Consider the following 27,873-nt stretch of genomic DNA (forward strand, 5'->3'; position numbering starts at 1 on the left):
GGGAGCCAGCAGGTTAACAGCAGGTCGACAAGTTAAGAAGCCCCTCAATTTAAATGAAACAATCAAAAACACATACATGCATTCACGTTTGTTCTGTCTCTCGTTCTTTATATTGTCCTCGATTGTAGTCTGCTGAGTCAAATCTTCATCCCAAGTTTGGCTTTCTGTAGAAAGAATACTACACATAGTTTAAACAAATTAAATAAATTGACAATAATTTGTTTTACTTGACTTCATGCTTGTTGTAACAGATTACTCTTAAAAGTGGATATCATGTTAGCACAGGTAAAATATGATATAAAGGAATTTGTAAAGAAAATCTGTACTAGGGCTAAAAACTGAAAAAAGCAAATCTACATACTAGCTGATTACTAATCTGAAGGCTTGTATTGTTTTCTGTGATTTGCTAATAAAAACAGTATAGTATATTAATATTTAATCATTTAATAATATTATTATTAATTCTGTTTTTCATGAAACTTACAGATCACTGATTTGTCCTTACTATTTGTTATTTTACAAAACCTAGTTTTTCACAATATATGAGTCATGATGTATTTCTCTTGGGAAGGTTTGGTGGCAATGTACTTCTCAGAAATGAACAGCGCCCTCTTGTTGCACGCCACCTTGTGGCTACTGCATGGATACCTCTGTTACAACATTGTTTGGGTTTTTTTGTTTGTTATTAAGTCAATTATTCCATTTTGTTGAACCTAAGTATGTACGAACAGAAATAAAAATTGAGAATAAAAGGGCAACTTACAATACCAGAGGCGTGTTTGGGTTTGACACTGTAGGAAGCCTTCTCCTTGGCTTGTCGGAAACTCTCTTCTGCTGCTTTTAACCTGCAAAATACACAATTATTCAATGTTCAATGCATTTTAAAAGCATAAGCATATCCACTGACTGTTTATGCCTTCTACACAGACACACACACTGGCTTTCAAGTCTAAGTCTAAGTCAGACAGCTATCTAGGACCTAGAATAAAAGGCTTGTCCTCTAATGTGTGTTCTGAAACAGTGAGCCACCACTGTAATGTAAAAAGAAAAGAGGAAGTCTGTTACAGCAAGAGATACATGCCGGTTCTATTTTGGAGCTGTCTCGTGTCTCAACATGCATCTATTTTTCAAAATAAAATGCCGTGAGACTGACCTGTTTCTGATTTAACATTGCAGCCGGCAGAGAAACACAGCCACAGCCATTTACTGAGAAACAGCTTTTTATATGACATCCTTTTTATACAGACAACATCAGAAAGGAAAAGGCAGAGAGAGAAGCAGCAGCTGTTTTCAGAGTGGAAGGTAAGAAGCTGCCCTGTATGTAAGTGTGTTGATGGAGTAAACAGAGGTTTAAGTAACGTACTCTGTAATGTATGATATTTGCTGCATGTTTGTTCCTCTCTCTCTCTCTTTCATCCTCTCTGTCCTGTCTACCTCTTATTCTCCTCCTCTACCCGGCTGACTGTCAGCAGGAAGGTTCGCCTTATGAGTCAGGTCCTACTGAATGTTTCTTCCTATTAAAAGGGAGTTTTTCCTCACCACTGTTGCTCTTAAGGTGGTCAGTCTCTCTGAAGTGCTGACACAATTCTGATTGTAAAATGCACTATATAAATAAAGTGGAATTGAATTGAATTGAACTGATGTTGCACCAGAAATGAAACAAATACATGCCACCTATGTTTAGCAATTGTTATGTGGCTGGTGGCTGGTCTAACAACCACAAGGTAAAACAAAAACAAAAGTACAATTTTATATGATCAAAAGCTTGTTCTGGTTAATAGATCCTGTTCAATACTGTGTATAATCCAACATGACTCTCATTAGAAATTAAGTATGCAGAATGGCCCTGTCTGAAGTAGAATTTATCTCCACTGATCAATGTTTTATTTCAAGAGTTTTTGCACTGGAGAAATTTCAGTGAAAAATATTAATATTAATAAAATATAAACATATCAAAGGGAGGCAACTGGACTTGAAGATGTTTCGCTGCTCCTCTAAGAAGTCTTAAAGAAAATTCTACAAGTCCAGTTGCCTCGCTTTAACCTTCTGAATGAAATGACCTGGATGACAGAGAATCTTGACAAAATCAAAGGGAGAGAAAAAGTTTACCTCTCCTTGAGAATGACTTTGTTTTCCTTCTTCCACTGGTCCTTGAAGTCAGAGGAAAACTCATACCAGATAGAGAAGAATGTGTTGGGTGAAACCTCCTTTTCTCCTGCCTTGGCCTTCACTGAGTAGAAAATTGTGAGCTCCAGGAACCTGACCGAATACAAATCCAGATTCACATAATTTAGACCCTGCAGACTGGGGATATTAAATAAATTCAGAGAGCTTTTAAGCTTGATACGTTCAGACCTCTTGAAAATCAAATGCAGCTATCACACACGTGTCCATGCTCAATCCATTTTAAAGGTAGGGTAGGAGATTTCATTCTGATGCACTCTTTGTAAAATCAGTGTAACTTGTCTTTACAATCCGATAGCAACCAATTAGATAGGCAGTTTCGCATTAAAACGAAGAATATCAATCATCTGTGGAGAACATAAAAAACATCAGCCAATCCTCCGGGACGACCCTGCATGGAGTATTGGCTGGTTGTCACTCTCTTCCTGCTCTGCGCGCACCAGAGAGGTACGTGCATGATGGCCGAAGTCACAGACCGCAGCTCGTCTTCAGGTAATGCGCGCCCATGTGATTGGGAGGCGTGGCTTGGGGGTGAGCTCCGAGAGAAAGGGGCATGTTTGCTTTCGAAATCTGGCTGACTCACTGAGCTTTCAAAATCTCCTACCCTACCTTTAATCCGGTTTCTTTGCTGTCCTCCAAATTACTAGGTGGTAGGACAGGGTGTGTGCATGAGTCATGCATTTTGTTTGTTTGTTTTTTTTTTTCGGTCCAAAATGCAGTTTATTTCTTTGTAGCCATGGTGAAAATAATCTCGAGATAAAGCTTTCATATTTCGACAGATGTTTACACACGGCTCTTGTGCGCGACCCGGATACTGTATACAAATAACCTTGTCTACCCAAAGTATATATGTTACAAAAGTCACACCAGATAGATGAAGCAAAGTAGAAGAATATGTCTGTGGATGCTCTCATTCATGCAGGTCATAGTCATGCCCAAGAGCTTAAATTGAGGAAACTGGCAAAATGTCTTAAAAACAAAGAATTATAATTACAAAAAAAAATGAATGAGTCCAGTTGTCTCAATTTGAACTCTTGGACAAAAGAGAAGAAATAAAACAATCATTCTTACAGTTTGTGACTGCTGCTGAGTTGAACATCTAAGGTTTCCAGTTCCCTTTTAGCTAAAAAAAGACATTAAAAAAAAAGTCAAAACAGGTCTCATATGTAAAAAGTAAACCGTGTCAGTTACTGTCACTATCTGCCTAATTGTACCTAATTGTAGACAATTTCACCTTTTGCAAGAAAGTCATCCATCTTGTCTTTGAAAGGCTGCAGATTATCCTCATCTGACACTTTGCACACTGTGTCCACTTCTGATGTACATGCTGATAAAATAAGAAAAAGTAAAAGAACAACATTAACACTTCTAAAGTAAATTCAGATGCAACACAATCATCCTGACTATTTAATGTTCACACAATAGCTGGATCCCAATTGAGAGGCTGCATCCTTATAGGAATATTTTATCAGCGCAACCATTTATAGTATAACAAATTACCATGGTAACAGATGCGCAATTGTTTTCAACCATATGGCCAACTGTTGATCTCCCAAGATGCACGTTACAGCCCAGTGTAGATGGGCTAACTAAGAAGACCCTTTTTTAACTTTGTTGGAGAATCCTCCATATACCACACATTTGACATGAATGTAGTGTAATAGAACTGATCAAAATGTCTTACAGCAAATCTCTAGTTGTCAGAAAACAGAAATGAAAACCTGAAGCATTGTTGGGTTGGACAGATATTTCTTCATCTTTCACATCTAAGTGCCCAATCAATTGCTGGTGGAGACCTCATTGAACCTTAGACCATACAATGCCTACAATTCCAAATGATTTCATTGTTAATTGCTGAATAATACCACTGTTAAGACCATAAATGGCTGGTTTATGGTATTCATGTGGACCAATAAGTGGCGAGGAGTCACATTTGATGTTTGACACCAACAACAAACCATACCAATGAACCACCCATTTTTACCTGATGCCTACCTGATTAAGTATGGATTGATAGTCACCCGAAGGACATTGGTGAAACTAAACAACAACTCCACAGAAGAATGGCACAGCACAGGAGAGCCATGTGGACCAGGAGAATCACCATTAAAGGTAAAAGGAAAATTAACAGCCATTCTCAGTAAAGACAACAGCACACAAGAGAAAGTTAATGTGGTGGATGGTAGATGTGGTACAGCACTCTTTGGTGGAGTAGCTGCCATGACACTTCAGCTTGTTGCCAGAGTGAATGATGTCAGCGACAACGAGACAGTAAAAAGACAGTTAGTCCAAAGTGTTTTTCCAGACTAGTGAAAATGGGGGGAGTACACTGTTGTACTGAAGCTGGCGAAAAACCTTTTTCCCTATCCACATCATGTTGCAAATCACTTCCGCTTATGCCACAGGTAAAAGAAGAGCTGAATCGTATGGAACAGCAAGGGGTGATTTCAAAGGTAGAGGTGCCTACAGCATGGTGTGCACCTATGGTGGTGGTACCCAAGCGCACAGGAAAAGTTAAAAGACACAGGAAGGTGTTCTTTGTCAGATGGATGATGTGCTCATTTGGGGTACAGAACAGAGAGAGCATGACAAGAGGCTAAGGAAGGTGACATTCAATGAGAAGTGCAGAGTAGAATAAGGTTTCTAGGACAAGTCACTCAGGTCTCAGTAGTCAGCACAGATCCCAAGGTGAGCACTGTGAAGGTCATGACAGAGCCCAGTAATGTCAGCGAGGTTAGGTGCTTCCTGGAAATGACTAATCACCTGGGGAAATTCCTTACCTACCTGGCTGAGAAAACGCAGCACCTCAGAGACCTGTTGAGGAAATCCAACATGTGGGCCAGGGGACTACAACAGTGTGTGGGAGTGGGATTTCAGTCACATAACATCCAGTCCCCATTTTCCTCTGAGCAACAAGGAGGCAGAGCAGGCTGTAAGGACAATCAAAGGACTTCTGAAGAAGTCTAGTGATCCTCACCTTGGCTTCATGGCCCACGTGCTGCTCCTCTTGTGAATGGACACAGCCCTGCAGAGCTTCTCATGGGCAGTAAAGAATAGAACACTTGTCCCTGTTATCCCATCCCAGTTAAACCCAGGCTGGACATAAATGGAAAGTCTAAAAAGAACCGAACAAAAATACAAACAGAAGCAAAAACAAAACTATAACCGTCGCCACAGAGCTTGCATGCAATCCCTGCAAGAAGGTGATCATGTGTGGGTCCAGGACATCCTTGAGAGGGGCACAGTAGTGTCTCATGCAGGCACACCAAGGTCCTACATCACTGACACACACAGAGGCACCCTACGGTGGAACCAATACCACCTGCAGCTCCCTCCAATGTACAGGAAACAACACCAGCAGGTGCCACAGCTGAAGCAGTGAGTACACCTGTCACCAGCAATGCAGTGTGACCCTGGTCAGCAGGCACCGCTGACAGAAAGACAGGTCCCTACCAGAATGAGGGTACCTCCTGTGTACCTGAGAGACTATGTTTGCTCATACAATCAAACGCTGAGAAAATAAAGAAGAAAAAGAAAACGGTGTTCATGTTGCCAGATAAAAATTATCTGTTGTCTATTGTTTTAGTTCAAAATCTAAAAATCTGGCTGTGCTTGAATGGTCAGGAGAAGAGAATAACTTTTGTTGATTTTTAAGTAAACCTCACGTGAGTTGTTTTTTATTCAGGCATCTTCATAGACACCATCTTTTAGTCAGAAAGGGGGATGTATTAGGTGCCATACAGGATAGGAACCTTTGGTATGTAACCCAGGTTCTTCTTGTCGTCAGACGCCTGACATGAAGTGATTTGGACTTGTGACGAGCTGTGTGCCAACCCTAAATGCATGGTTGTTGGCATAGCTGGTTAGCTGAGCCACTGGTCCATCCTCTGATGACTATGTGCTGCTGTCCCGGCTTGCTGCTCTGCACAGCGTTACAGCGTTGGTCGTCAATGGTGGTGATCGCTCGGCTCCTGGTGTTCTCCAGTGGCAGAGGCTGCAGCCATCCGGTTGAAGTGTGTGCGTGTGTGTGTGAGAGAGTGGGTGTGGGAAGGGGAATTAAATAGGAAGTGGTCAGTTTAATGAGGGTTATTGTATTGTTTGTGCGTTTATTAGTTTTGTTTGATTGTTTCCTTCTAATTTGTCTCCATCCAAGAGAAGCACTGACACACTAAACACATTAATTTTTAATAATAATATGTTTATCGTAATTGGTTTTGATATTTGCTTAACATAGTTCATTCTATCATCTATTTGTTCCTTGGGGTAATCCAAGGTAGCGTTGTCGGTGATTATATATATTTAACTGAATCCTAATTTGTTGTACTGTTGTAATTTCAATCAAGCCGCTTCAAAGACATTTTGATACATTTACAACATAGTGAGATTGAATTTATACATTTTGACCCTTTGCTTTGCTTTTGCGAAAGCCCTGCAACAAATATCTGAACTCTTGGGTCTCATCACACACTCTTCACCCCCTCACACACTAACGCATTTTAGTGCTGACTACACATGATGACTGTCCGCTGTGTGTGCAGACTGGTGCAGACTTTGTGGCAAAAAATCATGCAGTATGCCCTCAGGCTTAGGGTAATCAACATATGTTAGTGTAATGTGCTTTGAAATCATACAAATAAAGTTGTGTGTATGTGTGTATTGTAAGTACCTCTCAGGTCCTTCTTTAGTCGTGTCAAATCTTTCTGAAAATCTTCAAACTTCATCTGTGAAGCCTGAAACAGGTCATGAGGCTCGGGAATAGGATAAACACATGTCTCCTTGCCAGCATCCTGATGATATAGATAGGAGACAGACAGACAGACACACTTCATATACAATACTTTATGTTGTTGTAGAATTAAACATAAATATGAAACTCTGTTGCACTCATACAATGCATTTATGTATAAGTTAAAAAAGCCATATATTTCATGTCATGTCTTAAATATATGAAGGCCTGGAAGTCTTAATTTTCTGTTTCTAATTTACAAAATTAAGGTTGTGTGTTATTTGTGGTTCTGAGAGACAAGAGAGGAAGTTACTGCATGGGAGTAAGTTTACCTCATCGAAGTGTCTGAGGTAGTATGCAACACAAAAAGAGAGGAGGCTTTTCATACTGTCCTGCATGTGGAGAAGAGAAGAAAAACATCCACACTTTTAGCAGCGGACAGTCTGATAAACATAATTACGTGCAATACAACTATTGTCCTAATCGTGAGGTAGGTATTAAGTAATAGTGTTTCTACAAGTATCTTCTGTCTTCTAAAAGTCTCATTTCGAGTCACCACACAATATGGACTTTTTTGGTAAGTTAAATTATTATAAGACTTATCTTTGGCACGGAAATCACAATTCATATACAGAGTGTGTCTGTAAGGTTTTTAACTCACATTGGTCTTCACGTCTTTGAGTTTGGGCAGGATGTCGAGGGTGAAGCCATCAGCTTGCCCTCTTGTTCGATTACCACCATTCATGAAGTTGCCAAAAGCAAGAATCAGACCTAGAACATTCTTCACGGTCTCACTCTCCTGTAATACCTGCAGAAGTGTTTTGAAGTGTGTCATTAAAAAAAACCTTAATGCAGACAGATGATGGGAATTAGAGATAAAGTGAACACTTAGGTCCCGTTCACACTGGAGGAAAGTCAATCCAGCTAGAGTAGAGGGATTCGCTAGCCACATTTTCAGACCTGAGCCAGATGTAAGCCAATCCGGCTAGATCTACCTCCGAGATATATCCGGATTCGCGTTGTTTAGACTCACATATATCCAGATACGGCCCAAATCCCGCTCTAGCCGGATTGATTTCCCCAGTGTGAACAGGGTCTTAAAAAGGAGAGGTGGGAATGGGACAAAATCGTAAAAAAAATTGCTGCAGTATTTCTTTCACCTAAATCCGTTTTTTCAAGATTGTGTGTGTTTATGTTCTGAAAGTAGAAAATACAGTGATAACTGGTAAATTGTAACACATCCATAGTAACAAAGTGACCATGTGCAGATTTATTCACAGTAGTAGATAATGGATTCAACAGGCTCATTTCAGCAAATGTGCTCGCTACTGTTGCTGGTTTTGATCAGATAATTAATAATAAGACAGAGAATCTGTGTTCTTCAGGACTACTCATTACTTACCATTTTCTTGCAGCTATTTCTGTCACAATGTTAGCTGTTCTAAAGACAGTGACATTGACATTGATACCTCCTTGTGGGTTGTGGTACATGGATGTGTTTTGTGTACTTAGATTAGAATTCAAGACTACAAAAATCTGTTTTGCTTAGCTGACTGTGGAAGTATTAAAAGCACAGCATCCAACAGTATCACAACATGTTGTGATTTTCACTCACCTTGCATAACCTCTGCAGTGTGTCCAGTTTCCTCGTGATAGATGACGTGCATTCAGAGAAACTGGACTGGAAGAGGATGCAAAAGACTCTGCCGGAGAAGTTTGGGATCAGGGAGAGCTGGTAGAGAAATCTGCCACCCAGAGGAAACACAGATAATATTTAAAGAAAATGACAATCAAATGACTTCCACAATATTAAAGTGGCAGTCAGAGATTGTAAATATTTTGCATCACGAACATTTATCTGTGCATTTGATTGGGAACCTGAACAGGAGGGGAGAGCCACTTTATGTTATGTTATGTTATGACAGGTTTACCCATTGGCCGGTCATAACAGGACAAGTCAAAGGTCTTTTCAGCACCTAGGCACCAGCACCACCTACACTTAACTTTTCAGTGGATACTTTGCAATGTTAAACTTCTTTGCTAATGTGCCTACATACAATTTATAGTTTCTATTTAAAGTAAAGTCAGTCTGTATATTTGCAGTTTTATTCTAGCCCTGTGAATAAATAAGCCTTTAAATGAGGGTCTCATACACCTTTATCTGTCATAGCTATACAAATTTATTAGTGCTTCAGCCTGAGATTAGATGGTCTATTTCTTCTGTTTCAGACACTTGTCTCTCATTTTGGTTTTTGCTAGGGTAGGGGAAAAGGGGCTAGGAAACTTTGGTTGTTGTTGTTGTTTGTCTGTCTGCCTTGTATATATACTTATTTTCAATACATTTCAAACACTTACTGGATTCTGTCCAGTTTAGCACTCTCTCTAACTAGTTAACAAACTAAACCTGTTCATTAGTGTTATGTATTGGTGGAATTACTCACTGCTCAGGTTTATCCAGAGGCTTTGGGTTCTTCTCTTTTGTGGACCTCATGTGCTTTTCGATCTTGTCTAGTTCTTCCTGTTGTGCTCTCTTTGAGAAGGGCACAAAAGCGGTGCATCATAAAAAAAACAAATGCGTAAAAATGAAAGCAAATTACTCCCATAAAATGCTTTTCTTTGTTTCATTTTAGCATTTTAAGAATCATGCTCAACTTGTAGTTCTTACTTTACTAGCTGCTTAAACATCATTTCATTGATAGCCAGATGATGGAAGGCCACATCAACAATAAATGTACACTACTAAAATATATGTATATGATCTATTAAGTAGTCAACCCATAACAATGGAAGAACTTAAAAATTTCCACACCATTCCCCATAAAACAATCATCTTTATAGACAATACTGTGAACATTTCCCTTTGGCATAACTCTGCATTTCTTTATAATTTTGTACTGTATAGTATGTTGGGAGAAGAAATGGAGAGGAACCTGGATATGTATATATATATAAATATGTGGTCAGTCAATTGCTGCTGGCTCTGGCAGTGAAATGAGATATTGCTTAGTGTATATCTAACAGGCAATGATTAGTCTTAGTGTGTAAATCTAATAAAAGTGCCAAGACAAATTGGTTTGGCTGAGGAAAAAGTTCATGTTCATAACTTAGAGTTTTATTTAGTTTGTTTCATATACAGGATACTGATTGAATGGTAATGCTACTCCATCTAGCAAGTCAAATAAAAGCCACACAGAAGTGGCCATAAATGCCCTTAACAGGAGAAAGTTTGTTTCTTTAATCTTCTAATAACACATTGGTGATAAAAACAGAATAATGTATTTTTTTATTGTTTTGTCAACCAATATTATCACCCGATATTATATCACTATAGGGAATTTTCACCATAACTGTTTGTAGGCTGCTTTTACAAACAAGGTGGTTGTTTTCTATTGGAAGACAGTCCAGTATCTAATTGGTAAATTACCAACCAGACAAGATTTTAAAGCTTTATATTCCACGGACCTCTGCATGCCAAACAAGACAAGCTGTAGCTTACGTTTTCATACAGGGCCTGCAGAGTCTCCAGGTCAACTACTGTATTGTCCATGTTCAGGATAGCTGACAGAGAAAGAGACAACAAACAAGTCAAAAAGCTGTGCTCACTGATCAATCTATTAAGCAGAAATTTTCTCTGTAAATGTCACCCAGAACCATGACAAAATGAAAGCTAAAAACTAGGGAACAATCAGAAAGATTTGCAGTTAAAATGGTTGTGGTTATATTTACTATATTCATTTTAACAATAAGGAAGAAAAAAGCTAATTTGGAACCACACATGAAAAACTCTTGTAATGTAAACTCTTAATGTAAATGGTTTTGTAACAATAGCTGATAATAACTATTAGGTACTAGTTAAAACCCTGATGACTAATTTCAATAAAGTAGACCAACTTAAGAACTCACCATGCTGGATATCTTTCATGTCTAGGTGTAGGGAGGACATAAGGATTCCTACTGCCTGGGAACGCTTATTGTTTAGGAGCTTCACAACCTACCAAACAAATTTAAAAAAATTATATGATAGGTGACTACACTTTAATGAGCTACTGGAAAACCTTAACCAAGTCAAAATGTCTGTCCTGATTTTATTCCTATTACTAACATGAGACTAGCTTGGGTTACAAAGATTATAAAACTCAAGTACAACTGTGACTAATGAACTCAGCTGAAGCGAAACGTTTTACAAAATGACTTTACATTTTTAAAAATATTCCTAGTCAAAGACATACAAATTAATTTGAACTTAAAACAGACTGTTCATTATTCCCTACATTATTTAAAACACACACCAACCTGTTTGGCCTTGGACTTGGTGATGGTGTCAGAAAGTGGCTGCTTCTTCTCCTTCACAGCAGTTTTTGAAAACAACGCCACAAACTCCACAAAGTCAACTTCAGGCTCCTCAATGGTCTCCCATACAAGTGAAGAAGAAACCTCTCTAAGAAACACAAAGCATCTTGTTTGTATTGTAGAAATAAGACTGCATAGACCCATACGCACATTGCATAAACAAATCAATGGGCCCCCAGGATATTTTTTGCAAGAGGGAGGGTACAAATAAAACTACAACAATAAATATTTGAAAAGGTTTTTCACTCGCAGACACTCACAGAGAGAAGAAATTGACTAATATATTTCTTACGTAATATCACAACATATTTTCAGTAGCTTATGATTTATGTCATCTATGTGTCGTGTATGTAAAATTTTAACACGGTTAAGTATATAGTATCATCATAACAAACAAAAAAAATGCTGCAACGAATTCATGCCATCTTTACTTTTTGGTGCAGAGCTGGATTCTTGTCCAGTAGAGAGGCTTCATGGGTCTGGGTGGCTCTACTACAGACTTCCTGGGCGGTCTTTCCTGAGATAGACCCAGGGAATAAAGCCCCAAAGGCAGTGGGGGAGGTAGGGAGCCCAAAGCTCCTGGAAGAGCTCCAGGAGCACAAATGGCTCCTAGTGGAGGAGGGGGAGGAGGAGGTCCACAGCCTGGAGGTGGTGGAGGAGGAGGTGGTATTCCTGGGGCAGGCGTAAGGCAACAAGGAGGGGGGGGAGGAGGAGGAGGAGGAGGAGGAGGGACAGCAAAACCACTAGGAAGGGGAGAAGGTGTGGGGGGAGGGAGACCACCAGGAAGCGGAGGTGGGGGAGGGGGTGGGGGTGGGACAAGACCAAAAGGGAGATGAGGTGGTGGTGGTGGTGGTGGTGGTGGAGGAGGAGGAGGAGGAGGAGGAATTGCTGAACCAGGTTGTAGAGGAAGAAGTGGTGGTGGAGGTACATCAGCCTGGTCTGAATGAGGAGACATAACTCCTGAATTTGAAGGTTGAGGAGGTTTACAGGGCTGCAGCTGACAAGAACACTGGAGGCCATCCTGCCTGGGTGGAGCCTGTAGAACGCCGTTCCACCCATCCTGTTCTCTACAAGGTACTTTAAATTTAACGCTGTCATCCATAGGCGAGGTCTGCACTGACTTGGCTTCCAGGCAGCCCAGAGAAAGAGCTTTTTCTGTCTGTAAGTGTGCATCACACATAGCCCTCAGCAGGCCTTCCTCTCCACCACACTCCTTATCCGTGGTGGGTTTTGTAATGTCCAGTAGAGGGGGTTGTCGCTCCAGTTCAGCAATCTTAGTCCTAAGGTCTTCTATAGTTTGTTCTAGTTGTTGGATGACATTAACATGCTTTTCCTTCAGTTTTGTCAGAGGAAGGACACACTCCTCCTGCAGAAGAGAGAGGGTAAAACAGACTATCAATTTAAACCCTGTCTATATCATTAAATTAGAAAAACTAAAATATATCTATAAGTTCATTACAGTTAAAACAAAGGTTAAATCTTTTAGAGGGGATGTTATAAACTATGTCTGTGTGTTGATACACCTTACAGTTTTTCTTAAAATGCAAAATGCAAAAATGTTGAGATTTTGTTACCAAAAAAAAACCAAATAGACTGTGAGGCTGATTTATTTAAAAAATATTTTTTTTTCCATTAACACCCAATATTACAATTTTTTGACACCAGAGGGCAGTGTTTTTGGGGTGGGGGAAAGTCAGATGTCACATGTCACATGTTTTCTTCGATGCTTAAAGTGACATATATATGTAACATATATGTAACAGATCTTATAGGGGGGCGATATTGTAAAATAAAATGTCAGAAATGTGTTATTTGGTGTCTACTTGTGCTATCTCCCTCATAATGTTTCTTTAAGGAAAAAGGAGTGTGGGTTCTTATGGGTCAAACTACTCAAGAGAACTTCAGCATGTGTAGCATGTGGGTCTTCTTCTACACAGGCTAGAGCCCACTAAACCTGCAAAACTACACGCACACATAAGTTACACATAGCCTGAAAAGCTTTTCAATCAATATCAGAAAAATCAAACAAACCATTTTTTGAATGACAAGTTGTACATTCCACTGTGACAAATGTAATAATGATGGTTATTGATTATTTGACATTTACTTTTGTATTTCAGCACAACCTGAAACATGTAAATCAGTTGTCTGGAGTCATGTTAACAACTGTTTCTTTCATACTACAGTGACAAGGAACATTCTTTAGTGTTGCCACACTGACAGTGCATTTCAATTAAAATGTGTTAATACACAGGGTGATCTGTAGGTATTAAAAAACAAATCAGGTACTTCAAATTCTAAAAAATAAATAAATATGTAGGCTACTCACATATAAAACCTATAGTATACATGTCACTATATAATAATCTCATACATTTTAGTAAAAGCATCTCATCTTTGGTCTCAACTCTCAGTGGCAAAAGTAACACTGCATAATGCCTGATAGAAGTCAAATTACATATAGGTCTATACCACATTGCTTTTGTCCCATCTATGACAGAAATAACCACATGACTATTTATGTATGCTAGTCTGATTTTTACTGACAGTCTAACAAATATTCTGGTTCAGGCTTTAAATAAAGTAGAGAAATGAAAGTCACCAACCTCTTGCTTGTCCTTCTGTTGCTGCCTCACACAGAGCACGCCTGCTTGGTGTTCTGGACAAACAAAACAGCACAACACAGTATAATTTTCAAAAGTCTTATAAAACTCCTGTAGGTAATTCTTAATATAATAAAGTAATAATATCAACGTAAAATGATGAAATAGTAAAATAATCAAACCAATCTACAGCATAAACATATGATATATTGCAATATTTGATACTGACTGAAATGTAGTATTATTACCCATACCTCCCAGTGATGTATGCACACTTCTAACTGAGGGACATGATCATAAAGGTTTACAGCCATTCAGCTATGTTGAACTAGCTGAATTCCCGTCACATTACCTTACAACCAAGACACGTTCTGAGTGGTGCTAATGAAAACAAATGTTTACATGGGGCCTAAAAACCTCAGTCAGCCAAATGTTTTCTGTTGCTACACATATAACTTACCATGGTTGTCTTCTGTCCACAACAAAGCATGAAGATGAATTCCACAAGAAAAAGGAAATTTAAAAAATGATTAAATGCATTATTAAATACTACTACTACTACATTGTAGTCATCCATTTGCTCTTCCTTTGTATTTTGAGGATGATAGATTACAGGAGAAAACAGATCAAGACAAAAACACAAAGTCCATCTCTTAAAGAAAGAATAGCTTGACATTTTAACATTAGTCATTGTTTTGTGGTGAGCCACCATCCACCCATCCAATTGCCACCTCCAGGGTCACGGGGGGCTGGAGCCTATCCCAGCTATCTATGGGTGAGAGGCGGAGTACACCCTGGACAGTTCACCAGTCCATCACAGGGTGACATACACAGAGTGACCAATTGACCTAACAAGCACGTCCTTAGAATGTGGGAGGAAGCCGGTGTACCAGGAGAAAACCTACGCAGGCACAGGGAGAACCTGCAAACTCCACACAGAAAGGCCCCAGTCAGAATCGTTCTCTATTGCAGAACTTTTCCATCAAATGCTACTCTCCATCCACAGCCTCTCACTGCCAGCCATACAGTCTCAAAACATACCCATTGTCCACATCAGAGCTCACAAGTTACCCACCACTATGTGCCATCCTACAGCCCCAATGAGATGAAACTGTCACACAATTTTTATTTGAAGTGTTTTGTCACCAATTGTCCGATCACAGCAGATCACAGCACAGTTGAAAATCCATGTGTGTGTCTGTTTGTGGTAGGGGTGTTACGGTTCAGGAAAAAATCTGAACCGTTCGGTACACGTGTTTTGGTTCGGAGCGCGTGTTCTGTTCGCTTCTGGACATGCGCATCAAGTAATATAGAGTGGCATTTTTACCCCAGCATGGAGACAAGTGTTGGCAACTTGGTGTCTCTCTCACTACATTTGGCGGCTTTCCAAACTTTTTTAATCTAAAGCAACTAGTGACTCTCTCTGGTGACTTTTGGAGACTGATGTGAAATCATTCTGCAGTCAGGCTAGTGTCCTCGACAAGCAGTGACCGTGAACTCCTCCACCGCCTCAAAGCATTCACAGCTGGTCACTCTAACTGTAGCTTCACGCAGCAGTTTCAGCTGCAGGCAAAGCAGAGAGGAGATCCACACCACCCTGTGTCCTATTGTGCGCAAAGCTGCCTTAAATGGCTTCTGTTATGATCTGGTGCTATATAGAAATTAAAAAGAAATGAAATTGACTTGACCTGATATCATGATGGGGAAACACTGAACTGATTCTTAAATATGGTAAATGTTAGATAATTAGGATATATATTTTGTGCTCATCTATGGTATTTCCAGAGTGTTAAAAGTAGAAAAATCCTCAACAATGTGAACAAAACTGAACCGAAAACCGTAACCTCAGAACCGTGATACGAACCGAACCATGGATTTAGTGAACCGTTCCACCCCTAGTATGTGGGTAGGTGTGTATATCGCTATGTGCCTTTGTCTTTGATGTATGAGGCGTATATATTAAGTGTGTGTGTGCGCATATGAGTGAGTGTGAATGTGCATGTCTGTGTGTCTGTGCTTCACTGCCCATGTAGTGGTAATAGCAGGAGCCATATTGTGTGCTGTCTATGCATTAATACATTTGTATGTACTTCTATTGGTCTACATTGGGCACCATTCATTTGTAATGAAGCAGCCATCTTAGGTGACGTGATCAGAGAGAGGGCCCAGCACCTGCTGAGGTTACCATGGAAACAGCTCCCTCGCCCCCTCCATTCCTTTTTGCAGTAAGAGAGCACAGAACCTAAAAAAAGAGGTAGCTAGAAAAAGCTTCTAAAACAAATGCTTCTTGTGAGAAAACGAAAAGTCACACAGGAAAAATGAATTCACTGTCAGCAACAGATACAGGTCTAGTAATGTCATTTTGAATTTCACATTTTCCGGTCAAAGTATGTGTCTGTATGAGCAGGATAAAAATGCCTTGGTCTACAGGATTTCCATCTCAAATCTTTACCAAATTTAACATGGGAGCGGGCACTCCCTTCCAAAAACCATAGGTGACACAGCAAATTGTGGGACAATAAACAACACAATGTAACAAGTCAGTCACACTTCTGTGAAATCAGCCTGTCCAGTTAGGATCAACACTGATTGTGAATCAGTTTCAGCTGCTGTTGTGCAAATGGAACAGACAACAGGTGGAAATGAGAGGCAGTTATCAAGACAACCCCTATAAAGGAGAGGTTCTGCAGGTGCTGACCACAGACCATTTCTCTGCTCTCATCCTTTCTGCCTGATGTTTTGCTCACTTTTGCATTTTGTTAGTGCTCTCACTGACAGGTGTGACACAGGCGTAAGATAGATGTGGTTTTTCAGGACAACTTCACTAACCAGGAAATATAAACATTGTGATTACGTCGCTTAAAATGCACCTGATATGCAGATATTGTCATGACCCTGGGTCTCTTTTTGGTATTGTTCTCCTTGGTTTAAGTTTTTAGTGAAATCTGTGCTTAGTTATTGTTATTTTCCTGTAGTTTTAGGTGAGTTGTCTCTCTGGGTTTTTGTTTAATTCTTGTGTCTTGTTGTCCTTGTGGTCTTGTCTTGTGCTTCCTGTTTTACTTTGATAGTCCTACCCTCCTTGAGTTTTGTCTTGTGCTTTTGTCTTGTGTGACAAACTTAATGTAGTTTCCTGCCTTGTGTGATTACCTGCTCCTCCCTTATGTGTGTCACCTGTGTTTAATTGTCTTACCTACTCCTATTGTATATACCGTAGTCTGTGTCACTCTGACGTTGCTAGTTTGTTTCGTCTCGTGTAGTGTTTGTACCTGTCCATGTCTTGTCCATGCCATGCATTGGTTCTCATCTTTTATGCCATGTGCTTCTGCCTGACAACGGGGTTCTCCAGGTAGTTGCCTTTGTCCATGCAATGATTTTTGCTCTTGCCTTTTTCCATGCCTTGTGCCTGTTTGTCTAGATCTAGTTTTTTTAGTTATTTTTGTGCTTCACCTTTTGCCACGCCAAGTGTGATTTTTAGTTGCTACTTTTGTACTACACCGAGTAGTGATTTTTGGTTTTTGTATTACCTTGCCCTTCTGGCCTGTAATGAAAGACTCTTTTATTGACTTTAACCCTCATGCATTGTTCGCAAACACTACCCTAATGTGTTGTTCGGGGACAAAAACGTCCTCTAACTTTAACGGTTTTAAAAATATATTAGATAAATATTTTTTTGAAATTTTTTTGCATAGACCTTTTAATTAACTTCAGTTCTAATCAACAGTAGTGAAAAAATCATTTTCCCCCAGGATTTTAACCCTTTAATCACCAATTTTATAAGGGGTGGTGCTGAAAATTGAAAAAAAAAAACACAAAATGGCTCATTTTTAATAGAAAAGGTGAATGTGGACTGGATTCTTTTGAACCTTTATTACAGTCTTGGTCATGTCAAACATCAGTAAAAAAATTGACTTGATTGCATTATTAGTTTTTGCACAGCACTGGATTTTCTTTTTTTCTCCCTAATGTGTTGTTCGGGGACAAAAACGTCCCCTAACTTTAACGGTTTTAAAAATATATTAGATAAATATATTTTTGAATTTTTTTTGCATAGACCTTTTCATTAACTTCAGTTCTAATCAACAGTAGTGAAAAAATCATTTTCCCCCAGGATTTTAACCCTTTAATCACCAATTTTATAAGGGGTGGTGCTGAAGATTGAAAAAAAAACACACAAAATGGCTCATTTTTAATAGAAAAGGTGAATGTGGACTGGATTCTTTTGAACCTTTATTACAGTCTTGGTCATGTCAAACATCAGTAAAAAAATTGACTTGATTGCATTATTAGTTTTTGCACAGCACTGGATTTTCTTTTTTTCTCCCTAATGTGTTGTTCGGGGACAAAAACGTCCCCTAACTTTAACGGTTTTAAAAATATATTAGATAAATATTTTTTTGAAATTTTTTTGCATAGACCTTTTAATTAACTTCAGTTCTAATCAACAGTAGTGAAAAAATCATTTTCCCCCAGGATTTTAACCCTTTAATCACCAATTTTATAAGGGGTGGTGCTGAAAATTGAAAAAAAAACCACACAAAATGGCTCATTTTTAATAGAAAAGGTGAATGTGGACTGGATTCTTTTGAACCTTTATTACAGTCTTGGTCATGTCAAACATCAGTAAAAAAATTGACTTTATTGCATTATTAGTTTTTGCACAGCACTGGATTTTCTTTTTTTCTCCCATTTTGTCCCATAGACTTACATTATAAACACACTTTTTTTGACTGCACAGCCATGGCACTACATAATCATGCATTCTTGATTGTTGGTGGTTTACCCTGTTGGTAGGAGGTAAAATTTGTGATTTTTACAGTTAACAACTTAATTACCATATTAACCCTTTACCTGCAGGCCTGTGCTCATGTAGTGTAGTTTCTGGCTTGTATATGGAGTTATAGGGAGTATTTTAGCACATAATTGTGTGTCTACACACTGTGTGTGTATGTTAGAGAGGAAGAGAGCCATTTGCACACTGATCTTGTTGTCTGTGAGTACACACAACCACAGAGTCTTCATAGTAAACAAAAACAAAGAAAGTGTTGCTATGCACGTGTGGCCCTTTGATGTCTACAGGTGCAGACTAAACAAAACAAAAAGGCAAGTGGTCTTACATGTGACCTTGTGGTCATTTGATGGTGAGAAGAGCAGAAAGCAACATGAAGAGAGGATTCACTTGTGCACAATCTCTGGAAATGATTGTGCAGCCTGGCTCTATGAAGGGCCAGGCTGTGAAGCTGTGAAGGCTGCACAAGTAGATCCGTCACTTGTTCACAAGCGAATCCTTCATTCGTTCACAAGTGAATCCTTCACTCATGCACAGGTGAATCCTCTCTTCATGCTGCTTGCTGCTCTTGTCACCATTAAATGACCAGGAGGATGCATGCAAGTCCACTAGTGTTTTTGTTTTGTTTAGTCTGAACCTCTCAGCATCAAAGGGCCCGGCACTTACTTTTAGGGCTGCAACAAATTTACTTTACTTTACTTTACTAAACTACTTTTAATACTAATTTTAGTAGGGGACTAAACTGTAGATTAGATTTGGTTAGTCAATGATTATTTATTATGTTATCAAGTTATCTATCTATGGTGTCTATTTAGTAACATGCACATGTACGTATGGTCGTGTGGAGCGCAACACACCATGGAAAAGGGGCACTTAGACCTCACTTAGACTAATTCAGTGATCTCAACTGAGACACTAACCTAAAAGTAAAGTCACTCTACTGGAGGACGTGTTTTCCGAAAGCTAAAAAAAAAAAAAAAAAACAGCTATTTTACCCATCCACAACTTCAGACGCCAGAACTCCTGGATGTTTTCATTTTACATGCTTATGCATTGCCGTTGTACGTCTGAATTAGGTACACTTCACTTACTTAGTAACTTTATTTTCCTGACTTTCCTTCCCTGACAGTGTGCAAATGGCTCTCTTCCTCTCTAACATACACACACAGTGTGTAGACACACAATTATGTGCTAAAATACTCCCTATAACTCCATATACTTAAGCCAGAAACTACAGTACATGAGCACAGGCCTGCAGGTAAAGGGTTAATATGGTAATTAAGTTGTTAACTGTAAAAATCACAAATGTTACCTCCTACCAACAGGGTAAACCACCAACAATCAAGAATGCATGATTATTTAGTGCCATGGCTGTGCAGTCAAAAAAAGTGTGTTTATAATGTAAGTCTATGGGACAAAATGGGAGAAAAAAAGAAAATCCAGTGCTGTGCAAAAACTAATAATGCAATAAAGTCAATTTTTTTACTGATGTTTGACATGACCAAGACTGTAATAAAGGTTCAAAAGAATCCAGTCCACATTCACCTTTTCTATTAAAAATGAGCCATTTTGTGTGTTTTTTTTTTCAATTTTCAGCACCACCCCTTATAAAATTGGTGATTAAAGGGTTAAAATCCTGGGGGAAAATGATTTTTTCACTACTGTTGATTAGAACTGAAGTTAATGAAAAGGTCTATGCAAAAAAAATTCAAAAATATATTTATCTAATATATTTTTAAAACCGTTAAAGTTAGGGGACGTTTTTGTCCCCGAACAACACATTAGGGAGAAAAAAAGAAAATCCAGTGCTGTGCAAAAACTAATAATGCAATCAAGTCAATTTTTTTACTGATGTTTGACATGACCAAGACTGTAATAAAGGTTCAAAAGAATCCAGTCCACATTCACCTTTTCTATTAAAAATGAGCCATTTTGTGTTTTTTTTTTTCAATTTTCAGCACCACCCCTTATAAAATTGGTGATTAAAGGGTTAAAATCCTGGGGGAAAATGATTTTTTCACTACTGTTGATTAGAACTGAAGTTAATTAAAAGGTCTATGCAAAAAAATTTCAAAAAAATATTTATCTAATATATTTTTAAAACCGTTAAAGTTAGGGGACGTTTTTGTCCCCGAACAACACATTAGGGGGTAAAATTTGCCCACAGTGTACCGTTGACCTATGAAAAATTTTAAAATCATATTAACAAAATTTATGTAAAATTAAGCTTATTGAGGAAAAATGATTCAATTTGTCCACATATTGACAAAGTTATGGCCAAAATAAACAGAAAAATTTCTCTCAGAGGACAAAAATGTCCCGAACAACGCATGAGGGTTAATGTGCTCTGTGCCTCTGCATCTGTGTCCTCCTCCCAACGAACCCTGACAGATATATTCAGTAACAACAAGTCATTTTATTTGTATACAGTCTTAGCCCTTTCTGCCCTGTTACCTGTGGTTTTCCAATATTTTTTTCTAAAGTTTTTATCGTTCTGGTTTGTTCCTGTTTTGTTTTATTTCTCATTTGTTTTTACTTTGTTCACCCACTGTTGTCCTGCTCAAGGTTTCTTCTTGTTAAAGGGGCCACTTGCCACTGTTGCTCTTAAGGGGGTTCAGACTCTGGGTTTCTGAGAAGCGCTTTGAGACAATTTCGTATTGTAAAATGTGCTATATAAATAAAACTGAACTGAATTGAATTGTTGTCTCATTAGCCTTTTGTGCTTTTTCATCCTTTTTGAGAGTTTCTTGGCTTTATTTTTAATAAAGCTCACCTTATGTTGAAACATTGTTGTTTGTCCGTGTTTGGGTCCAATCTGAACTCCACCCCTCAAAGCAGCAGTGACTCTACACTGAGCCTCTGAACACGTCACCTCTAATACATTTCTGCCAGTTGTATTAGCAGTCTCATTCTTTTGAGGCCTTGATGAGTGCAAAAAGTACATTTATCAAAGCCTGAGTACTGACTCAGGCAAAGACTCTTTCTGAGTATTTTTAGATGTTAGCACTTCTTTTGGAGGGGAAAAACACAGAACCTAACCCTTCTAAAAAGATTGATAGAGTTAGAAGAACAATGTCACAAGACCTACAGAAGACACACCCATCAGTAACATTCTGCTAACTGTACTCTCAAATAAAAGTTGTATGACAGTTTCACATTCAAAATGCTGCAGGGGACCTGACCACTGGGTCCTGTTATTTGTTATATCTAGGCTATTGTAATTCACTTTTTATCTGAATGTAAAATAACTTTGAAAACCCTCCACTTTATACCAAATGAACAAGGATCATATTTCACATATTTTCAGTCTGAGCTGCCTAGAGTTTACTGTTTTCATTTGTCCATCTCCAGCAAACTATTGCACCTAGAAGGTGTTCATTCTCTTGTCCACTGCTCTGTCCCTCTACTAAAGGAAACAGAAGCTCAACAAAATGCCCTGCTTTTGTGCCTTGAGTTTTAGGGCCTCTACATTTTCTGGTGGCAAGAACAAAGTTAGTTCCGGGATGTCCTAGGACCCTCCCACTGCAGCACTGTCACACGATGCAGGGAAGGCATGGTGACAGATACAGTGACAGCACTTTGACAATGACAGTTTTTGAGTTGATGAAGGAGGAGGATGATTTTGTTGTTGCCATTCGCGATTACTGAGTAGAAAAAGAAAGTAAACGTAGATGGCATGTTCGACTACTCTGATCTTGCGGACCATGTACAGGCCTTTACATAGCACAGTGAGTTACATCCAAGGCGCAACAGTGCCACAACACGCTGTGTGAATGGAGTTACCAAGTGTGTAGATTTGACTCTGTCATTGGTGGGGACCTAAGATTCTGACAGAATTTAACCCTTCCTGCACCCAATAAGAATCTCTTTTTTTTGTCACCTCCGTCCATGATAAAAGCACGCCCTTAGAGGTAACTATATTAAACCTTGGCTCAGACACAAAACTCATCAAATGTTAAAAGTCAATCCATGTTCTTGACAAATTCCTAAATGGTTAAGATTCAAGTAGCCTGTCTGTGAAATACAAGTATGGGTAATTGTATAAGTCTAACCTTACCTGCTTCTGTGGATTTGAGCCGAATCCTATTGTCTCCGGCCGATCTGACAGGAGGCCAGGTGCACTTGATTTGACCAGGTAGTTTCCCCTCAATAAAATCCAAGGAGTGTGAAGGCTGGTTAACTGCTGCCCATGTATACAGCTGATCTTGCTGGGCACACAAAAGATAATTTAGTTATTCTAACTTTCATTAATATGTCCCCAACTGTACAAATAATAAATTCTAAATATATATCTACATATAATTCTAACCCTTCAGCATCTCCAAGTTTGGTCTTTTTTAAATTGTAACATTATAAAGTAGGCCAGTTGAAGGATGGACAAAAGCCCTGTGTAAATAAATACATAAATATTAATCTGTTATATAGCTGTTGATGAACACAATCAATGTCAACACAAATCACCACAATTTTAAGAAAGGAACTGGAACAAGATACATCAAACTTGGCTGATGTAGTGGAGGTGATGTGGGCAGTGCTGCCCCCAAGCTGCTCTCTGAAGCAATCTGTGAATGGCAACAGGAGGCCCATGGCCAAGATCCTGGAGCAAAGTCTTTCAGCCTCCTCTGGCTCCTCCTGCTGCTGCTGCAGGAACAGCTTCTCTAGAAGAGTCCGACCTGATGTCCAGGAATGACAAAGTCAGAAAAGTTATGTTCAGGTCCAACATTATTGCAATTTATAGTTATTATTGATTTAACAGTTTCAATGACTGAATAAAAAAACATTTACCATCAATTAAATAGTCAGAAAGTTGTTGTAGAGTGTGGACGAAGCACCCCATGGACATGTCAAAGTTTTGGCAACAAAAGAGTGCCATAAATAACTGAATCAGGTGCATTTATTACAAATGGACATCATATGGCCTCAACATAAGCAATTCTGATTATATTGTATTGCTGCCCAAATTTAAATAGGTTGTCACACATCTGTCACCACTCAGACAACCTCAGTTAGACGATAGATGAATAGAAAAATATAATATGGTTAGAAAAAAATATAACCAGCTATAATTTCCCTGTGGACAAAAACACAAATGATTACACTACCATTCAAAAGTTTGGGGTCACCAGGCCAGTTCTATAGCTTCTCTTATCAGCATAACAGTTCTGCTGTGCTAACATAATTTCACAGGAGTTTTCTATTCATCAATTAACCTTTTAACATGATTAGCTAACACAATGTACCATTAGAACATAGGAGTGATGGTTGCTGGAAAAGGGCCTCTGTATACATTTGTATATATTCCATTAAAAATCAGCGTTTTCTAACTAGAATCTATAATAGTCGATTACCACATTAACAATGTCTAGACTGTATGCCTGATTAATTTAATGTTTTCCTTTCCAAGTGACCCCAAACTTTTGAACGGTAGTGTACATATATATACTTTTTGAATACATGAATACTATATGTCCAGCAACACCTTGTGGTGGAGGCTTATCAACCCTGACAACAAAACATTAGAAAAACATAATATTAATTAATAAATCTACTTTCTACTGTTAAGAAGTTAAAATATGTGTATTTCTAGCTTGCTTTACCCCTGCTCACCTGTGAAGACATCTTGAAACCCACAGGTAGAGACCTGTCCACAGGAGGATCTTCTGGTTGCACAGATGGGTTGACTGCCTCCTCCTCTGTAGCCCACCAGATAATCTCCTCCAGAGCCACCTACATCCTCCTCTCTTATCCTTAGCCTCCTCTCAAGCTCCTCCGTCCAGTCAGCTGAGCGACTTAGAGTACCAGCAAGGCTGTGAGAGCGCTGTCTGCCAACATGGTGAACCTCAGGCACCATCCTGCTGACATGGCAACATTTTTCAGTTAGGTAAAACATTTGAAAATGATGTATACTTTTGTTGTGGTGAGTTGTGTTCATTAATGAAACTGCATTGTGCAAAAAAAGTTCATTTAGTTCGAAATGATTGGTTAAAAGCAAGACAACTAGACTATCTTTCATGGAAGGGCAAGCTCCTCTGGTAAGGTTTCTATATACACATCTAAATGACAGGGGAGATTCATTTTAAGGCAAAGATTTTGACCTGAAAGGCAGAAAGTTAGAACAAACGGCAAAACAAAAGAAGACAACAGTGGAGGTATTATGGAGGTTAAGATTAACATTAAGATTATTATTATTATTATTATGGTTCTAGGTGCTCTGAGCTACTGTTTATAGATGCCTTAACTGTCCAACTACTGGGGGCATTCTCATCATAAGACAGTTCTAGAATCTGTCCTCTGATTTATCTGATTTGTTTAGTATATTACGTAGTGGAAATCCACATATTGAGACCAACAGTTGCAGAAACAGTTAAATCAGCCTGTCTGTGACCAAAAATTAAGCCACTTTTATAACCTCATTGTAATTACATAAATATTATAATAACTAGACACAAAGAGGTATTATAGAGGTCTATTAAATACTGGATGTTAGTCCAGCAAGGTATACAAAGAGTGATGTTTGTAGTATTTCATTGGTTTTATCCATTGTATTTTCAATCAGTAAGTACTCCCCAATTTTTATCAGTCTGTCAAGAAATACTGAACATTGGTTAGGCTTTTATTTTATTTTTGACAACATTATATATGTAAATTTACTATCTAAATTTCAGAAATCAACTTTGCAAAAGTGCAATGTCATTATTGTCAATGTTATTATCAATAGAAAGGAATATGACATGCACATTTACAAAACATAAGACCTTTGTTTTAATATCTAATAGTATATAAAATAAACGAATGCAGTGTATCTATCTCAAATTTATGTGATTGTCATGATAAAAATAAAATGTCAAAAATTATTAACAAAAATATTTAGCATGCAGTTACGCCACAGGTACCTGTGGAGGTGATAGTGGCCTCTACGTGGTGAAAGGGGGCTGTGGGAGGGGGACAAGGCTGGCGAGTGTCCTGGGGAGCTGAGCTGTCTGGTAGTCGTCTTGATGTAAGATGGAAAGATTGGCGGGTAGGGTTTCACCACAGGGTTAGAGACGGTAGAGGAATGGGTGGACCTGAGGAACTGTTTGACCAATGTGGGGCTCCCATGAGGAGGCAGAGGGGTGAAGCTGATACTACTCCTTCTGCTCTGGTCAGAAAGGGAGGCATTGGCGCCAGCAGTGGCATGTTGGTTTGGTTCAGAACCAGTACTTAGGCACTCCTCGAGGGACTCCGCACTGGTACCTGAGGCTAACAGACCCTCACCTTCTTCAAACACACTCCCTAAGCTTGCTCCCTCTGTGGGTTCGGGACTTTTAATGGTTTTGTTTGCAAGTGGTGGACTGAGATCAACATCTGCCTTGTACTTCTGCTCCTGCCCCTGCTGGGTTACATCTCTTACCCCTTCCCCTGGGATTTCCCTAGCTCTGTCAAATGTGAGATCAAGGAAGCTGTTACCACTGGTTGTCATGGTAAATGGGCTTACTGCTGCCCCCCCTGCAGTAGCCATGGAAATGTCAGTCCGAGGGGGCTGCTGCGGCAAAGCATGCTGGTCTTTTGTGCCTGTAGCGACACAAAGAGAGGCTTTTCTGTCGCTCTGTTGCTCCTCATTGAACTCTGAATGCTCCACCTCCTCCTTGACCTCCTCCCTTATGTGCACCTCTGTGTGGACAGGGAGGTGTTGTATAGGAGGTGGGTGCATGTGCTCTATAGATTGAGACAGAGGTTCTGTGTCCAAAAATGAGAGGGCATCAGACCCAAGCTCTAATTCTGGGGTCAAGTCAAGCACCTCAGCACAAGCTAATTTCACTTCCTCATTACTTCCCCTAACCACTTCCCCTGTTCCTCCTACCACTTCCCCCGTTCCCCAGATCAAATCCCTTCCTCCTCCTCCCTGTGCATCCACAATTGAGTTAACAGCCCCATGCTGGAGCCGTATCGCCAGCTGGATGTCCGCAAGCAAGTCCTCATGGTCAGCTGCTGAGTGGAAGCTGTAGATATCGGTGTCCGACCCCGAGCTCCCTCCCTTCTGCCTTCCGTCCTCGGTGGGAGAGGTTGCAGCTGTTGAGCCTTTCTGCTGCATATCCTGATTTCCTCCTCCAGTGTTTCCCTCATGTTCTCTTTGCTGCAGTTTGTTTCTATTCTCAGGAAAAATAATCTCAGCGTCTGACTGCCCAAGTTCATCTGCAGACAAATCAGGTGTTTTTGTGCCGCCCATTTCATCATTCTGAGATGCTAAAATATTCTCCTTTGAGCCTATCACTGATGAACATGAATCTGTGTTTCCTTTCTTTCTCTTGCGAATGGAAAAAACCGAGGATTTTGTTTCAGATTTGTTTTTCTTTTTGTTTGGTCCTGTGCCATGTGCCCCTCTTCCTCCTCCTCCTCCTCCTCCTCCAGTGCTGCCAATTCCTTTACCTCCGTGTTTGCTGTGGAGCTTCTTTCCCCCTTTTTTTGTCACGTCCCCTCCTTCTCTCCATCCTTCATCCAGTGAAGGGTAGCTTCCATTACCCGATGCTGCAGCAGCTTTCTTTTGCTTTGCCTCTTGGTTACCCATGTTGATGGACGGTGATGTTAATGGTTGCTTCCTCTTAGGTCATGCCTTAAATAGCTCTTACTGTCTAGGAGAGGATTTAAATGCCTGTGCCTGGGGAGGTAGTAATCTCCGGTAAAACCTTTTAAATGTACGTTTGGTGAAGGAGATGCTGATGGTGTTTGTTAGCTCTGTTGTGCTACGAGCATCCTTGTTTTCTGATGACGAAGGCTGGCGTAGCAGTGATGTCAATGCTGATGCAGCAGAGACACATAGCTCCTTATTCCTCCTCCCCTTTTTGTTTCTGGCTTACCCTCCCCCAACCTCCTCCTCCTCTCCACATAATTGAATACAGTGACGCTGAGCACCGTGTGCTTAGAGTAGCCCTAAACAGAAGATAGTCTAGAAGGATGGAGAGCGATGGGGAGAGGGATACAAACCCTGCATAATCTGACAGAGATAAATAATGTATGCTTCTTGTGAATACGATACAGTCATGATCATGAAGCAGTGCAGTCTTAGTTTGATTCTGATATGGTGTGTGGTTTTACAACCTCTCATGGCACAGTTCCTTACTACATATCCCATGATTCTCAGTCGATTGTCGACACACACACACACACAATCACTTATAATGGTGCATTTCTTTTGCTATTGTGGTTATTAGTTATTATACCTACTTACTATGATTATAACTTCAGAG

The 27,873-nt window shown here is 39.5% G+C and overlaps 1 protein-coding gene across 1 annotated transcript; it reads right to left on the minus strand.

Moving 5' to 3' along the window:
• Positions 1–27,194, minus strand: fmn2b (formin 2b). The gene is made up of 20 exons (XM_028430316.1): positions 25,543–27,194; positions 24,257–24,501; positions 23,144–23,322; positions 22,707–22,857; positions 14,324–14,335; positions 13,867–13,919; positions 11,692–12,626; positions 11,204–11,348; positions 10,814–10,901; positions 10,407–10,468; positions 9,352–9,440; positions 8,526–8,655; positions 7,572–7,718; positions 7,243–7,302; positions 6,851–6,971; positions 3,419–3,511; positions 3,256–3,307; positions 2,110–2,259; positions 764–845; positions 1–164 (listed from the first exon to the last, which is right to left on the minus strand). The coding sequence occupies exons 1-20, from the start codon at positions 27,192–27,194 to the stop codon at positions 138–140; spliced, it is 4,473 nt and encodes a 1,490-aa protein (XP_028286117.1). The 3' UTR covers positions 1–137.
• Between the last annotated feature and the right edge of the window lie 679 nt (positions 27,195–27,873).

This window comes from Parambassis ranga, chromosome 19 (assembly GCF_900634625.1).
Source record: "Parambassis ranga chromosome 19, fParRan2.1, whole genome shotgun sequence".
Classification (NCBI taxonomy): Eukaryota; Metazoa; Chordata; class Actinopteri; family Ambassidae; genus Parambassis; species Parambassis ranga.

Bases quoted from the DNA above. Each gene is read 5' to 3' on its own strand.
- fmn2b (XM_028430316.1), bottom strand. From the start codon at position 27,194: ATGGGTAACCAAGAGGCAAAGCAAAAGAAAGCTGCTGCAGCATCGGGT. The intron at 9,441-10,406 runs GTAAGCTACAGC...CCCTTCTCAAAG, and splicing joins TGCAGGCCCTGTATGAAAAC to AGAGCACAACAGGAAGAACT. The intron at 3,512-6,850 runs GTACTTACAATA...TTATTTTATCAG, and splicing joins ACTAAAGAAGGACCTGAGAG to CATGTACATCAGAAGTGGAC.